Raw genomic sequence first — 16,550 nt, forward strand, 5'->3', positions numbered from 1 at the left:
AAAGATGAAGCCAAGGCAGGCTGCCTTCCCCAGGAAAGATGCCCAAAGAACGTTGGCTGACGACTTGGAGCCCGAGGTGCATGCTGAGCGGGAGTCTAGGGAGGTGTGAAGTCGAGAAGAGTCGCACCTAGATGTGGAAGGACAGAGAGGAGTTCTAAGAATAAGGGTGGAAGAGGGACTTCAGGAATGGCAGGAGGTGGACTAAAGGTAGAAGAGATTAAGCAAGAAGATTGCCAGCTCTTCTAAAATTTTGAGATAAAATTGACTTCTTCCTTGCCATGCCCACATAAAAGACGTCTGACCCCAAATCACACTACATTGTGAATTTATAAATAGAAAACATGACCTGAACCCTAAAGACCTTTGTAACCATGGAAGAGGCACAAGTAATGTAAACTGAAGCAGTCTGGACACAGAAATTTCAGTTGGGCAATCTGGATGGAGACCCTTATAGAGATGAATCTGAACTCTAAACAGTGTTAGTGCCCTGTAAGTCCAAAATTCTCAGAACTCATTTTTTAAAAAGGAGATTCCTTTATCTATAAATGTATTATTTGTTTATTCAGAATGTTTATTGAGGTTGGTCCTCCTTCTCAGGGCGAAGGACCCCAAGCATCGCTGCGGGGCAGAAGGTGCTCCCCTCCTGAACCCCGGGAACAGTAACCCCCTCCCCTACTCATTCCGTGTGAGCCGAGGGTGGGATGAATGGGGTCATTAGTTCCTGCACAGCTGTGAAGGACCAGCAGTGACAAGTACTCTTGTCAAATGTGCAGTCTAATAAAGGGACATGGACACAAAACTAATTCGTGAAATGTAAAGCCCACTCGACGATGATAAAGACCTATTTATTTAGGGTTTTTATGGAAAGTTTTGGGGAGATCTGAACGAAGTTTTTTATCTCTGGATGAAAACTGAAGCGATTCAGGCTAGATTTAGGTAAGTGAATTTGAAGAGGAAGTAAATATGATCCAGGAAAAGAGAAAATCTGTACCGAGTAGGACAGGATCCCAGGGTGGCCCGCTGTCTGTTCAAACACGGAGTTCCATTTTAGAAAGCTCCATGACCGTCTAATCACCCCTCAGTAGGATTGTCAGATTGTTTGTTTATTGTTATGCTATGCTATATGTTATTCTTTTTTTTTTTCTTCCAGTTCTGAATAGTAACTTAGTGTGTTCCTGGATACACATTTCTGTGTGAGTCTGCCTAGGCCTTACATTCCTCTCAGGATGGCGCTTACAAAAATGATGGACGAGTGACCATCTGAATACAAATCACCCACGAAGCTTGTTGACTTGGACCTTCTCAATCCTGTCTTTGAACCACAGAATCAGCCCTCCGTGGCTATATTTTTAAGAAGCCCGCCTTGTGATCCTCACATTCCTTAAAGTTGGAGAATTGCCTTAGGATAATTTGGTGTGATTTCAAGCAAACATCCCAGACCTCTTTAGGGTTGACTTGATAAATGCAAGTTATGTATTCAGTAGATGCCACAGTTTCTTCATCAATTCCCTTTGAGAACCTTCCCAAGCATAAAACAATGAAGGTCAGACCAACCTTTAGGAAAAAAAATTACTGGGAAATATCCCAGAAAAAGTAACTACTGTGATACTCAATTACTGTCTTTTTAATAAATGGATAATGATCATATTGATGCAGAGTCACATTGGGAAAGCTCAAGGATTCTCTAATAATTCTCGTGGAGTTCAAACTAACAGAGCCAGGATCAGGTTTCAAGAGACAGTTACCCCCGACACATGCTTATTTAAAATTGTAAAAGCAAAAAACTACATAGCAATAATAATACATATGTTTATTATTTTGAATGAAAGTAAGGTCGATGTGGTTCCTTGAAATAATGAAACTAAAAAAAAAAAAAACTTCTTCAAGATAAGCTTAATGGTTTTTTAGAAAACAAGTATGGAATTTATGCTGTGCCCTTTTGAAGCCTAGAGTTAGTCAAGAAAATTGTTTCCTAAATTATAATTGATCTTCTAATGCTTAATTGTTGCCTAATAATTATAAATAACAAGGGGTTTCATTGTGGCACATTCTTACTTATATATAACACAATTTTATTAATTTAATTCCCCAATATCTCCCTTTACCTTTCTGCTGACGGTCTTTCTCTACCCTGATAGTCTTCCTTTTGCTTTTGTGACATCCCTTTTATTTATTGACTTTCCCTCTGGCTTCCACATACAAGAGAATATGCTCAATACTTATCTTTCTGAGCCTGGCTTATTTCACTCAGATCCATGCATTTTCTTGCAAATTTCTTTCCTTTGTATGGCTGAATACAACTCCATTGTGCATTCATACCACTTTTTCTGTATCCAGTCATGGGTTGGTGGATACTCTGTCTGGTTCTGTGACTAGTCAACTGTGAATTGCGCTGTGATAAACATGGTGTGCATGTATCGCTAAAGCACGCTGACTCTTTACTCTTCTGGGTCAATACTAAGGAGCGGGATCGTGGGGTCATATAGTGCTGCTCTAATTTCGGTCATTTGATGTCAAGTCCCCATTTTTACTCTTTCCTGTGAGGCCACAGGTTGGTTTGGCATTTAAATTTCGAATAAAACACCTGGGAACATGTTTGCATTTGCAGTGTTTCCCTTCCAGGGGGGACAGCCACCAGACAGAGGGGCTTTCTGGGATGCATCCGGTCTCTGCAGTTGAATGGGATGGCCCTGGATCTGGAGGAGAGAGCCATGGTGACTCCTGGGGTGCAGCCTGGCTGTCGAGGACACTGTGGCAGCTACGGAAAGTTATGTCGCAATGGAGGGAAGTGCAGGGAGAAGCCCAGTGGGTTCTTCTGTGACTGCTCTTCCTCCGCCTACACAGGGCCCTTCTGTTCCCATGGTAAGTGTGACATTAGACACTCTAAGGCGGAAATTTATCCATTATGAATAAAACGTCTGTAGTTCCTTGCAGTGTAGCCATTCAAGACAAAACTATTTCCACTCTGAATTTCTTGTGCAGAGTATCTATTGAATGCCAATCATATTTTACTCCTTAGATATTTGACTCGGTTTTTGAAAAAGAAGTGTCTATTGCAGATAAATTCACAAATAGTCGCCTCTAGGTGTCTTCAAGTGTTAGCGGCTCAGTTTGCGCTTTTTTTTTTTCCATCTAATATTGATGCTGTTAAAGAATATGCCTGTCAACAGCGTGCCCTAGGGAGGCAGTTCTCTGTTTTAAAATCATTAAAAGCTGTATTGTTATTTTTGACCAAGACGTTCAGCAATGCAAGGGAATATAGAAAGCGTTATTTTTATTTTTATTGGGTTGCTTTGGCCAAAAAAATATTTTCTGTTAAATATTGATGTACAACAAAATAGAGACACACATTTTGTTGTATGATATGATGAATATCTGTTGGTAAAATAAAATAACAGTATATTTTGTAGCTTCTATTATTAACTGATACATGTCATAGAAGAAGAAAAGAACAAGATTAAGTGTTCTGGACAGACTTCTCAGAATACACAAACATTTATTTTACTTGCATAGTTTGTCATAGAAAACTGACCTTAATTAATTTAAATTCAATTACTTTGTTTAAGTGTCTCTGGGCTACTGAACATTTTCCTGAAGGAGGCTAACAGAAATTGGCTCCAAATCAAAGCAACTCCTGATTTGCAAAGAAAGCATTGGAATCAGTTAGTGAAAGTTGGCAAAAGTGCACCTTTAAAGGCATCTACTTTTATCAAGACTAAACTATAATTTAAAAATCGACTTGTGATAATAATGGCGCACTGCTGGTCCCTCTAGGAGGCTTTTTACATTTAATGTTAAGCCCCTTCTTCCTGGGAACCAGTCTTCATTTTCTAAGTATAGTTTCTAGTTCATGTTGCTAAGTGAAATCAGTCATGTTTCTCGGCATGTGGGCGCATGTGTGCACACCCCCCACACATACATACACATGCACACACACACACATTGTGTTGAATATAAAAGGTGCCCTGAAATGCCAAAGGAATTAGATGACCCACTAAACATCATCTACGTGCATATTCAACAAACAGTCCTTTATAGTGCTGGGAAAAAGCACTATATTCAAAACCGATCTTCCTCCCACTACCCTCTTCATTGGCATGCATGTGTATTTGTGTGTGTGTGTGTGTGTGTGTGTGTGTGTGTGTAAATTTGAGATGCATGTGTCCTAACTACAAAATAATAAACAGTTAAGATTAAGAAAGTGGATATTCAAGGAGCTGAAGACAGGCAGCCTGGCTTCTGTCTGAACTCAGAGAAGAGATACTAACTAAGCTTTCAGTTCTAAAGTTACATTAATGAATGAATTTTGTGTCATCCTAACATACAGCCATTTTAACAGCCATTATGAGAGTCCTGTTCGTTGACTATGTTATTCTGGTTGGATACTGCTTCTTCTACCTATGGAATTCATTTCTTAAAAATATTACGATGTCAATTAACATAACTAAAACAAGATGCTTGTACTTAAATGTTTTAACATAAAATATGCATGTCCTTCCAGAGATTTCTGCATATTTTGGATCTGGCTCATCTGTGATTTACAATTTTCAAGAAAATTATTCCTTAAGTAAAAACTCAAGCTCCCACGCTGCTTCATTTCATGGTGATATGAAGCTGAGCAGAGAAATGATCAAATTTAGCTTCCGAACAACACGGGCACCCAGCTTACTGCTTTACATGAGCTCCTTCTACAAAGAATACCTTTCTGTTATCATCGCCAAAAATGGTGAGTGCTATTTAGATGAGAGAAAGAAAATTGAATTAGGATTGTAGGGCACTAATATGAATCGTTCTTGGGTTCTTGCTTCTCAGACTACTACCAGGGAACAAAGAGTGCACCTATGTTGTATATTAATGTCTCATTTTCAGAATATTTGCTTTTTTACAAATTTAATCTAAAGAGATTATTTAAAATAACCAAGATGCCTTTATCTCTTTATAATTTTGATAATTTTACATATGCAATTCATATAAAGTGTTTATTATATTGAGACTCTCAGTATCAGTTTTGTAGTTAGTTCATTTACAAATGAAATATCTCCTTGTATATGACAAATATTTCCTTCTAATCAAGTAAATAAGTATTAAGGGAGTTGTTAAGGAACCAGCATCATGCAGAAGAAAATGCCCACAAGATGATATGTTAGTTCTAATAATAGGCAATGAACTACGGGAACACTGTGTGTCCTTTCAGGGTCATGATATGTGGATTAGGAAATATGTGTGTGATAGAAACCTTGTGACAGAAATCCACTCACTGCTATTTTATTCTACCTTACATCTGGATTAAAGATGAGAATTTTAGAAATATGTTTTCTTGATGAGAAAATAAACAAATATACAAATGTGTGAATATGTTATTTCAACAAAATCAAATATGGCCCAAGAGCACTAAATACCTCAATAAAAATATTGTTGTTCAGTAAGTATATTTACCCTCACTGTATGGTTTTAGCTTGCAGCTTATATATACATTAGGATATTCTTATTGTTTAAATTGCAAGGCATACTATGAAATAAATTACTTGAAATCTCTGCAGGCCATTAATATTAAGTCTAATGGCAAATTTGGCTTAAAATCATTCATTTCGCCCTAATTCCATTCCAAAGTCTATGACCATGACCAGTTGGAAATATGCCTCATCTTTAGTAAAAGTGTATTTGTTTGTAATAATTCCATTAGTTAACTATCTTCCAGTAGTCTGAGATATATATTTTAAATATGATTATATAAAGAGAATATCATTGCAGTAGTCCATAATAATTTGACATTTCAGAGAGACTTAGTCTTATTTTCCTTTGTTTAAATTAGAAACTAGTGCAGAAGGGATGCAAGAAAGAGAAGGTATATGAACAATATGCTTGGTCTCGATTTTGAAAATATTGTAGTTTTACTTAGAAATTGACTTTTAGGAATTAAATTTAGAGGGCACACCCAAATGAATGATTGTGAATTTCCCATTGGATATGAATAAACAGCAGCAATACAAGGATTGTGAGTTTTTATAGATTTTTAAATGCAATTCTTATTCAAAATATAACTTTTTTTCTGCTTTAGGAAGTTTGCAGATAAGGTACAAGCTAAATAGATATCAAGAACCTGATGTTGTTAACTTTGATTTTAAAAGCATGGCTGATGGGCAACTTCACCACATAAAGATTAACAGAGAAGAAGGAGTGGTCTTTGTAGAGGTAATGGAGAATATCCATCAGAAGCCATAGTTGTTCTATGAGTTCCCAGCATAGAGCACCTGTTGTAAAAATTTGATTGTGAATAGAATAAACAACGGTCCTCTTCAGATCATAAGTAGACTATTGAATGTGGTCAGGTTTTAAGCAATAAAATTCTGCCCAAAGTATTATTAATATCTGATACTTAAAATGTCTGATTTTCTTTTTTTTTTTAGTCTTTCATTTTTAATGTTTATTTTTTAGTTGTTGTTGGACAAAATACCTTTATTTCACTTATTTATTTTTATGTGGTACTGAGAATCAAACCCAGAATTTCAAACATTCGAGGATAGCACTCTACCACTGAACAACAACCCCAGCCTCAAGGTTTAGTCTTTCTTTAAAAGTATTATCACTTTATTCACATTTCACATTCACCAGGATGTCTTGTGCTGTGGTGAGTAAAGTTTTATTTTTTATTAAAAGCTTTTCCAAAATGTCCGATTTTCCTAACTGGCTTTTCCCTGGTTGGTAGGGAAAAGATGTCTTAGTTTATCATTAGTGTAGTTCCATCACTACTCCAAGGAAAATGTCTACTTATAGGATGGGTATAAAGCCAACTATAATTCTAAACAGAAAATGAATGTAGGAACAGAATATATTTTTAAGAAAAATATAAGTCCCAACAGAGAAACTGGAATTATTCACTTTAACAGCTTTTGAAGAAAAGCACTGATTTTTCAGCCTTCTATACAGAAGAAAGTGTCTTAACTGTAAGACTCCAGTAAAAATATCAAGCTTTGAGGTAAAAAATATCTTGTCCCTTTTGGTTGGCTTTACCAATCCTGGATTCCTCATACAGTGGACAAAAAAATTAAAGCTATCTAACGGGATGGAAGGTGGGATGAATGGTACCTGAGTGTAGATAGAAAAAATATCTCCACCTTTTTAAGTCTTTTTAAGTATATATTTTTTCTAACCCTTTAGGGCCAAACTTAGACTTGCTCCTTTCATCATTTTCTTTTCTCTTTCTTTTCTTCCTGTTCTTCTTTCTACAAAACAACATTCATTTGGATATGTGCACCTCGTGACAATTTTGTAGATTGACGAGAATATCAGGAGACAAGTTCACCTGGCATCAGGCACAGAATTCAGTGCTGTCAAATCTCTCGTACTGGGCAGGATCTCAGGTAAGTGAGAGAAGCAACCTTTCCCTGAATCATTATCCATGACCCTGGGTCAGAAGGATTGCCTTACAGCCACTCAAGAGTGCACACACACACGCACGCGCACACACACACACACACACACACGCACGCACGCGCGCACGTGCACACACACACTTCATCATGCCAAGGCCTCATTTTAATTATGAATTGAGTGATGATCAAGATGCAGACGTACGTAATGGTGCGGAGGGGCTCCCTGTGGGATGAGCAAACATCCTCCTCTGGGAGGAAGGTCACCCCCGTCTCTGTCATGTGTTAGCCCAGCAGAAGAAACACGATTCTATTCTCACACCTCAAAAATGTCAAATGAAGGTAGAAATAACAAAGTCCATGTCAATCCTCTTCCAAGTATACAAATCCTCATCTAATGATAAAATGAGGATAAGTTTTAAAAGAAATGTAAGGAGAAGGCAATTGCTCATCTTCCAATGAGCAAATATGCTTGAGGTGGTGCTTGGCTCTTGTTTGCCTGGCTGCAACCTTGTAGTTGCCAGCCACTCAAGCCTAAACTCAAGATAGGTGAGCGACTTATAATTCTTACTTATTGCCATCGTTACTTCTGATAACCTCTCTGCAGTAGAAACATACGATTGCCATTTTAAAATTAAAATATGTATGCATTTTTAATACTTGCCAACAGGGACTGAATTAAAAAATAGGGAAGTAAACCTTAAGGAAGATTTTATTTTTAGTTATAAATGATAGAGTATTGATATTTCACATAATTTGATAGTGGGGGAGGCGTCTTTAAATTGGTTTACATTGCTAGTCTGTTATTTGACACTAACCTGGAACATTTCGTCCAAGATAGTACATAAAATCTTTTATTTTTTGACCTTTTCAGTTATTTGTAACCTCCATTAATCATTCCTTATGTTCCCTGTGCATAGTCTCAGAGTCTTGAGGATGTTTGATTAAACCCATGGGTGAATGATCAAAATATTGGCCCTTGAGAAGGTTAATAGCTAAGTTTATAAATATTTATAGGCTTTCAAATAGTATGATGAGTACCCAAATTATGTGCTCTTTTTTTCTCCAAACAGGGGAAATATCATGAATTATTTGCCTTTCCAGTGGACATAAAAGATATGTGTATAGGACTGCTTAGTTATTTGGAAGCGTATCTGAAAAATTCCAAGTGTCTCGCAGTGTTAATTACATAAATTCAACTACTGAAGATTGACATTTATATCATTTGCTCTATGGATGCATGCATAGTCAATAACACATTTGGCATGAAATGGTAATATTTTGTAGCTTTAAAATTGATTCAAATCCTGGCCCCTGATGTCTAATTAGTGAATAAGACAATATACACTTTCAGTCTGAGCACATGCATATTAGTTTTAGACCAAGTTTCAAACATACAAAAGCAATGGCTAGGCCCTCAGTTAAAAACAGAAGGAAAAAATATTTACTTATTTCATATTTGGCATTGGGAAATATTTGTATCTATTTCAGGCCGCTGTAGAGGTAGGGACACTGGCCTCTGTGAATTGACTATTTAGGTTTGAATATATACGTAAGATGTTTCTAGACATCATTTTCCCCTAATGATAGAGGGTTTTATTCCACTTACAACTCTGGCATAGCATAGGAGGCCAAAGGAAATTTTAAGAAGAATGAAATCCTGTCATTTGCAGCAAAGTGGATAGAACCGGAGTTCATTAGGTTAAGTGACAGATGCTGCAAATTCTCTCTTCCACGTGGAAGCTAGAAAGAGCAGCCTGAATGTAGAACATTGATGACCAGAGGTTGAGTGGCACTGGGGGAGGTCAGGAAGAGGGAGGTGGCTGAGGCTTCCAGAGCACAGCTCATAGAGGTGCAAGTGTTGCACGGGGCGGGGGCGGGGGCGAGGGACCATAGTTCATGATAACCCATGGCACATTTCATGAACTACAGGAGAAGAACTCAAAGTCTCCAAATGCGGAAAAAGGACAAAAAGGATGAAAATACTAATTATCGACATATCACACCGGATGCCATAAATATATACAATGATTACATGTCAATAAAAATAAAGTTGTATTGGAACAAAAAAAATCCCAGCAGACTAACAAGCAGCATCAACACACCCCAACAGACTTAATGGTGGGAGGCATCTTTTTCCCTAAGGCTCTCTGCCCTGGGGGCGGGGGGCTGGCTGGGAAGAAATGAGAGCCCTAGAGGGTCTCAGGATCCGAGGGGGCCATCCTCTGCTTCAGACACTGCCTGAAAACCTCTTTGCATCAGGCTCACAGAAGGCTCTGCTCACGACTCTCTCCTCCATTCAGCCTGTGGGCCTGTAACTCTTGTTACTCATTTAAAGCAGGTGCAGCTGGTAGTGTATAAGGGTTCCCATCCCCCACACTCCACATTACCAGAATCCGTGCCCTCAGTGAGGGGAAGGATGAGCTCCTATTACATTCACAATATCAAGAAGGCACATTAATTAAGTAGGTTTTATGTGCAAAATATACCATGAACTGTGGCAGAAAGTAATGAAAAAAAAAAATCATCTAAATAAAACAGCTCCTGATCTCAAGAGCTCTTCAGTCTAGCAGGTTCTGAAATGAGGCATGTACCAAAATCTATAAGATAGTTAGTTCTAAGCATCATGGGTCATGTTGACAAATCATGTTTTTAATCTTCAAATTTAACGCCAGAGTTACTGATAAATTTTTTTTGTGTGTATGTGAGTAGAAATTTGTTAAATATATTATAAATAATTATAAAACTGATCTGCATCCTGTGAGGAGGACTCTGTTAGCTAAATGGTAGAATGACATTTAATACGTTTCCCTTTTTGCCAGTGAATATGGAAGGTTGGTATGGAATCAAAGATGTTCACGTTTTTTATTCAAGTTGCGTATTATTCAAATGCATATCACTCATGTTTGAAAATAAGATTCAAATCCAAATTGGGCAATGAAATTTACAGTCTGAATCAATTCATTCTCCCAAAAGTATAAGTGATAATTTATTTAATATGTGCCTAAGGTGTGAATCATGAGGAAGACTAATCATTTGTAATTCAAAGGAGACTAATAACTTACGGTCAAATTTTGCGTGGTATATGAATTTATTATAAGTGTTACAGGTTATAGTATTATATTTTGGTATAATATATTAATTTATGATAAAAAAGATCAACAGGATGGTTAAAAGGTGAAGCTATTAATTTTTCAAAGAACATTGCCCTGTTTGGAAGTTACCTCTTAGGTTCTCTGAGAAACAACTGCCAAGACACAATGAAACATGGGACAATTTTATTAAGGGGACACTTAGGTAAGAGAAAATGGGGTGGTGGCATTGATTAAGGCTGGCTGAGCCATCCAGCTTTCTCTACATGTAAAGGAGAGAGGGAGGGCTTGAGAGATCAGAGTGCTAGCCCACTGTTGCAGTCTAAGAAAGATTTAGCAAAGTTTTGGGGAGCCCTTGAGTCAGAGTCAGAGGAGTCCCATGTTTCCCAGGAACAAGTCGTTGGCATGCCTGCTGTGGTCAGCCACTGCTGGCAACAGCCCATGGAGCATATGGCCATGGCCCAAACTCCAGGCAAGTTCTAGAGCCTGGCGGCTGAGATCCTCTACTTGGAGGTGTGTGAGGCATGCTTCTGTGGCGTGTCAAGTGTGGTTTTCACTTTGTTAAGCCCATTTGGCTCATAGAGGATCTCAGCTGCCAGGCTCTAGGGCTGACTCTATTGCTTTGGGTCTGAGGTGACGCAAAATATCATGCAGAGAGAGAGACTGCTTCCTTCACTTGGGACAAAATATAAACCCAAAGGCATGCCCGCTCCTCCAGGGGACCTTACCTGCCTATAGTTACCACCCAGTTAATCCCAGTCAGGGGATTAAGTCACTGACTGGGTGCAGGCTCTCATAACCCAATCATTTCACCTCTAAGCTTTCTTGCAGTGCCTCACACAGGAGCGTTTGAAGGACACCTAATGTCTAAACCATAATAGAAGGCAACTGTTTCTAACTCCCTTTTGCACTTAAAATATGGAAGGGCTCATCAGGTGCAGTGCCACATGCCTACCATCCCAGCAGCTCGAGAGCCTGAGGCAGGAAGATTGCAAGTTCAAAGCTAGCCTCAAGGACTGAGGATGTGGCTCAGTGGTAGATCACTTGCCTAATATGTTTGCAGTACTGGGTTTGATTCTCAGCACCACATAAAAAAATAAATTAAAAAGTTAAAAAAAAAAAAGAAGAAAGCCAGCCTCAGCAACTTAGTGAGGCCCTAAGCAACTCAGTGAGACCCTGTCCCTAAATGAAATACAAAAAAAAAATGGCTGGGGAGTGAATCAGTGGTTGAGTGCCCCTGCATTCAATCCCCAGTCCCCAAATCCTCTGCAAAAATAGGACTCAATGACTTTGGTCATGGTAGTGTATTGATGGTTCCAAGCTGTGGTTGGAAGATCAAGGGTTTACCTGAGCTTCTCACTTCAGGTGATACCATTATCAGGTGACTACATTTACTTTTCACATTCAGAGATCCCTGTAAAATTAAGCTCTGAGTTATGTGCCTGGATAATTTTAAACTTTAGAATAGTTGTATAATTTGTTTAAATAAAAGATGGTCGATGGTTTCACTCTTTCTGAGTGATGGCTTTTACATATTCGATGTGAGGCTGAAGAGCCAAGAAGTAACCCAGATTCCTGCAGTTGAGATTTGGGCCAGATGTCAACAGAGTGTACAGTCAGCAAGGAACACCCGTCTACCAACGTCCTCTGAAAAGCTTTAAGAGCACCTTCCAATGAACGGGAATCCTTTATATAAGACTTACTTTAATACCTAGAGCGGAAGAAAAAAGGTGACCTAGATAACGGAAGGAGGCTGACTTTGTAAATATATTGTGAAATGACTCCCAGGATAATGGGCTAGTTATTTTAAAGGCAAATTTTAAAAGAGAAGAAAAACAAATTGATCTTAAAATCTTTTAAAATTTTATCAGATCCATTGCTTTTTAATTTTTTTAAAAATAGAACTGTCTTAGACTATCTCAAATGTATAGTGTAACTTCATCCTTGTGAAGACTTAGGTAGATTGCAAAGGGTCATTCATAGCGTTAGACTGGCCATAGTTAGAAACTTTCAAGATACCTTTTTTTCCTACCATGATAGATGAATATAGATCAGAATGGACATTTCCCAAACCCAAAGAACATCCACGATGCCAAAAGAGACATATTACTTGATTTTAATTACAGAGCAAATGATAAGGTGAAAATCGTGATTTTTGTCACAAGGCACATGTAATCTGGAGCACGTGGTCCTTCTGGGGTAAGGTGACAGGTGTAGCCTCTGATGATGCTTCCCCTTCCTTGTTCTCACTTGGCAGTCAAGCATACTAAAACATGAATTCTGCTTACATTTCAACAAATACCAATGATAGAAGCAAAAGTCTTTAATCCCAAATAGTCTATTTTCAGGTGCCAAATCTTGAAACCTGCATGCAATGATAAAAGAAGAATTATTTCCAAAAGAAAGAGGAGAAAAGGATAGGACTAAGTAAAAATAAAGCCACCATGAGGCACTTATGCTAATGTGGAAATGAATTCATTAAGGACTAGATGTGGACAGAAGAGAGAGGCTGGGGTTAAGAAGTGGATAACAAAGCTTTGTTTGAGATGGGGATCGGGGCTGTAGCAAGCAGGTACTTGATGATTCAGTGTGATAATAATCTCAGGATGAGTCAGAGTGAGAACTCTGAAATTTGAGTTCTGCCTGATGTCGTCTGTTCAGTGTAATGGAGTCATAGAGATGATTTTCATGTTGTCATAGCACAATTTGATATTGTTACCAAAAAAAAAAATTACCTACTGCTTCATACCTGCTCGTCATGCTTATTAACAGTGATTGGAGTAAAAAAAATGTTGTTCTAGTTCAAACTCATGGATAGATCTAAGTCCTGATAGACAGAGAAGAGGCAATTCCTGGCAATCTCATCTTCCTTGTGCAAAGGCAATGAGCCAGATGTCATTTCTTTATTAAGTACATCCTTCATAATGTCATAAGTTCCAATGTCAAAGTGAGTGATTTGTCTTCGAGTTCCCTTAAGGTACATGTTTATAGGAAAATTGTATAAAGACATTTCTCTAAGATGGAGGTGACCAAAGGAAATAGGCAAGTATAAATTGTTTGGTTAATTCCCGAGGCTTTTATTGGGTCACAGTTCTACCACATGAAAAAAAAAAATCCCAATTAAGATAATTACATAATCTTAAAGTTGCATAAAACCTCTTATGGGAAAATGTGCCCATGTTTGAAATAATGATATCATTTAACCCATTGTAAAAATGACTATTAAAAAGGCTGAGCAAAGTTCCAAGTTGCTGTTTGCTACTTTTTGTGTCCAATTTACAGTCGTGCACAAACCCAGTAGCTTGTTGGTGTTTGACAGTGGCAATGGGGAAAACCAGGTCTCATCAAACCAATGGGGTGGATAGTCCTCCATAATTAACCATAATTAACGGGCTGTGTTACACTTGCCTTTTGTATCTGAAATGATTGTAAAATTAAGTTCTGGGTTTTGTTCAGAGGTTGATTTTTATGTGAGAAGAGTTTTCTAAAAGCCCGAGGACTGTTCTCGCTGGTTCTGAGCAGTAGCTGTGGTGTACTCAGAAGCGATGACCCATCGGGATCATTTATCTCTTCAGAGCTTGCAGAGCCAGGAAATGCACTCCGATTTCTGCAGTGGCGATTTAGGCCAGATGTAAATAAAGTGTGTGGTCTGAGGGAAGAGAGCGTCTCCTCCTTCTCCCCGGGAGAGCTTTAGGAACACTCTTCAATCTCAAGGATATTTTAAGAACAACCGGCTTCAAAGCCAAGGGGGTCTATAAAAAAGTTTAATTAGATTTCTTAAGGTCACTGTGATTGGGCACATATCTTGTCAAATGATACTTAAGATGAGACAGATTGTGCTGAGAGCAAAAGAGAAGTTCAGGTGAGAGTGAGATAGCTACTACCTGTAAATAACTTGTGTATTAATTAGGTTTTCAAGTTCATATCACAGAGCAGTGCATTTGGCAGGCGAATAAATATCTTTTTATGATGAACTTCTCCATTATCCGCATAGCATTTGTTGCATGCTTTGCCATTTTATTTTCCCACTAACTCTTTTCTTGTGGAGTCTTGGTTTAATTGTATACAAGGAAATAGAGCACAGCTTGGTTCTAGCCCTGGATCTTCCTTTGATTCATTGCACCATTTTCTGGAAAGTCCTTCCTTATCTTTATCTTTATGGATTAAAGATATTGAGATTCGTTTTAAAGATGGTCCCTTTTCATAGGTTTGACATTTTCAATGACTTATATTTGTTCTCAGAGTTTTTATATTTAATTTTTTTTTTTGGTCATGAGAGTCCCTAGAAATTTTATAAAGCACTGCTTGTAATTGTTCTTACATTTACGTCATATCTTTCCAGAAACAGTTCTTGCTCTGTGATAGAAAGGCACTCCATCAAACTCTAATTTCTTGGTACTCCATTTTTCATGTGGACCTTTTGCTAAAAGTTTTCCTTTTTACACAAATGGAAATCATTTCCTTTGTTGGCCTAGACAATTGAGGCTTATTTTTTAATAGGCAGGACCATCCAAGAATCTAAGTCAGTTAAGACGTTTATAACCAGAAACATCCAAAACACAGTGGTCTTATCAGGATTGCTGGAGAGAAACATTTATCTCTAATTCCTTCCTCTACCTTCTCTTTTCTAGCCCTATTCACAGTGTTGGCATTTCAGGAATCAGATAACAGGAAAGATGTATATTTTTGCTTATTGGCTTTGTTAGCATAATGATCAAAGCAGATAGATGATGCTCTATATTTCTTTTTTAAAATTATTTTTATTTATTCTTCAGTTTTAGGTGGACACATATCTTTATTTTACATTTATGTGGTGCTGAGGATCGAACCCAGTGCCTCGTGCATGCTAGGCAAACGGTCTACCACTGAGCCACAACCCCAGCCCCGATGCTCTATATTTCTAGGGTCAGCCTTGCTTTTGAGCCTCTTAGGGGTATAGCTATTTATTTTGTTGGATTCAGTTCTGGGAAGATAGTGGCTAAGTCCCTTGCAGTTTTCCTCCACTGTCAGTACTATTTCCACCCACTGATGACCTCAACACCAGGAGTCATGGTCTCCAGCCCAACAGGAAGGATGAATCTAGAGAGTGCCGGTAAGACAGCTGTCCTGGGTCTCCCTACTTTCCAGGTTGGAGTGTCTGGGGACCAGCCTAGAGAAGTCTCAGGGAGAGAATTTGACTTGTGTGAGTCCTGGGGAATGCTTGCTTTTCAGAGATCCCTGGGTCCCTTGGTAAAAGATCAGCATCAGAAAACACAGATTTGCCAGTTTTCTCAGTTTCCCACAGAGCTGAGGATGAGCTGAGATTTGGGTCAGGTCCTTTCTATTCCAGTATTGGGTGAGGAGAAAAGACTCCAAGGTGCTCTGAAGCCACTGCATTGCAGTTCCAGGGCCACAGGCTGCTGCATTGTTCCCTGTGTGTAATGGTTAATTTGAATTGTCAACCTGATTGGATTAAGAGAAGCCCATGATTAAGAGGTTTATAGGTGTGTCAATGAGGGTATATTTAGGAATGACTGGCAGGTGGGATAGCCAATTGAAATGGAGACCCTCCCTACGTATGGGCAGCACCATCCAATAGCATGAGGGCTTGGATGGAATAAAAGTTGGAAGAGCAAGAAAGAAGCAGCAGATACTAGCTTAATTCTTCTTGAATGAGTTCTTGATTGCTGCTGGGATCATCTGAGGATATTGGACTCATGCAATTTCACTCTTCCAAAGTGGACTCTTTCAGTGATTCTCCAGAAACCTTCAGTCTTGGACTAGGGTAGCACCTTGATCCCTCTTGTTCTGGGGCTGCAGCCTCTTGGATGGTGCAGCTACTGGCTCTTTCAGCTCTCCAGCCTGCAGACAGCCATTGTGGACCATCCAGCTTCTGGTCACATAAGCCAACCTAATAAATCCCCTTTTTATAATTGTACTTCCTGTTGATTCTGTTCCTCTAGAGAAGCCTAATACACTGTGTTTCAGCCAAATAATGCAGGAAGTTACTGAGCACCAGCAAGTAAATTTAGAACAAAACTATGTACTTAAACAAATTGAGCATCAATAAAAGAGGAGAAAAAAGCAAAGCAAGCAGAAAGAATCCATA

General features: G+C 38.5%; 1 protein-coding gene across 2 annotated transcripts in view; it reads left to right on the forward strand.

Moving 5' to 3' along the window:
• Positions 1 to 16,550, forward strand: part of Cntnap4 (contactin associated protein family member 4) — a 239,533-nt gene that overhangs the window by 212,146 nt on the left and 10,837 nt on the right. For both annotated transcript variants that reach the window (XM_005318444.4, XM_078032697.1), the window contains 4 exons: positions 2,623 to 2,862; positions 4,502 to 4,726; positions 6,059 to 6,192; positions 7,274 to 7,361. In XM_005318444.4, coding sequence (XP_005318501.2) covers positions 2,623 to 2,862; positions 4,502 to 4,726; positions 6,059 to 6,192; positions 7,274 to 7,361 — 687 coding nt within the window. The remainder of the gene's footprint in view (positions 1 to 2,622; positions 2,863 to 4,501; positions 4,727 to 6,058; positions 6,193 to 7,273; positions 7,362 to 16,550) is intronic.

The sequence above is a fragment of the Ictidomys tridecemlineatus genome, chromosome 15 (genome assembly GCF_052094955.1).
Source record: "Ictidomys tridecemlineatus isolate mIctTri1 chromosome 15, mIctTri1.hap1, whole genome shotgun sequence".
Taxonomy (NCBI): Eukaryota; Metazoa; Chordata; class Mammalia; order Rodentia; family Sciuridae; genus Ictidomys; species Ictidomys tridecemlineatus.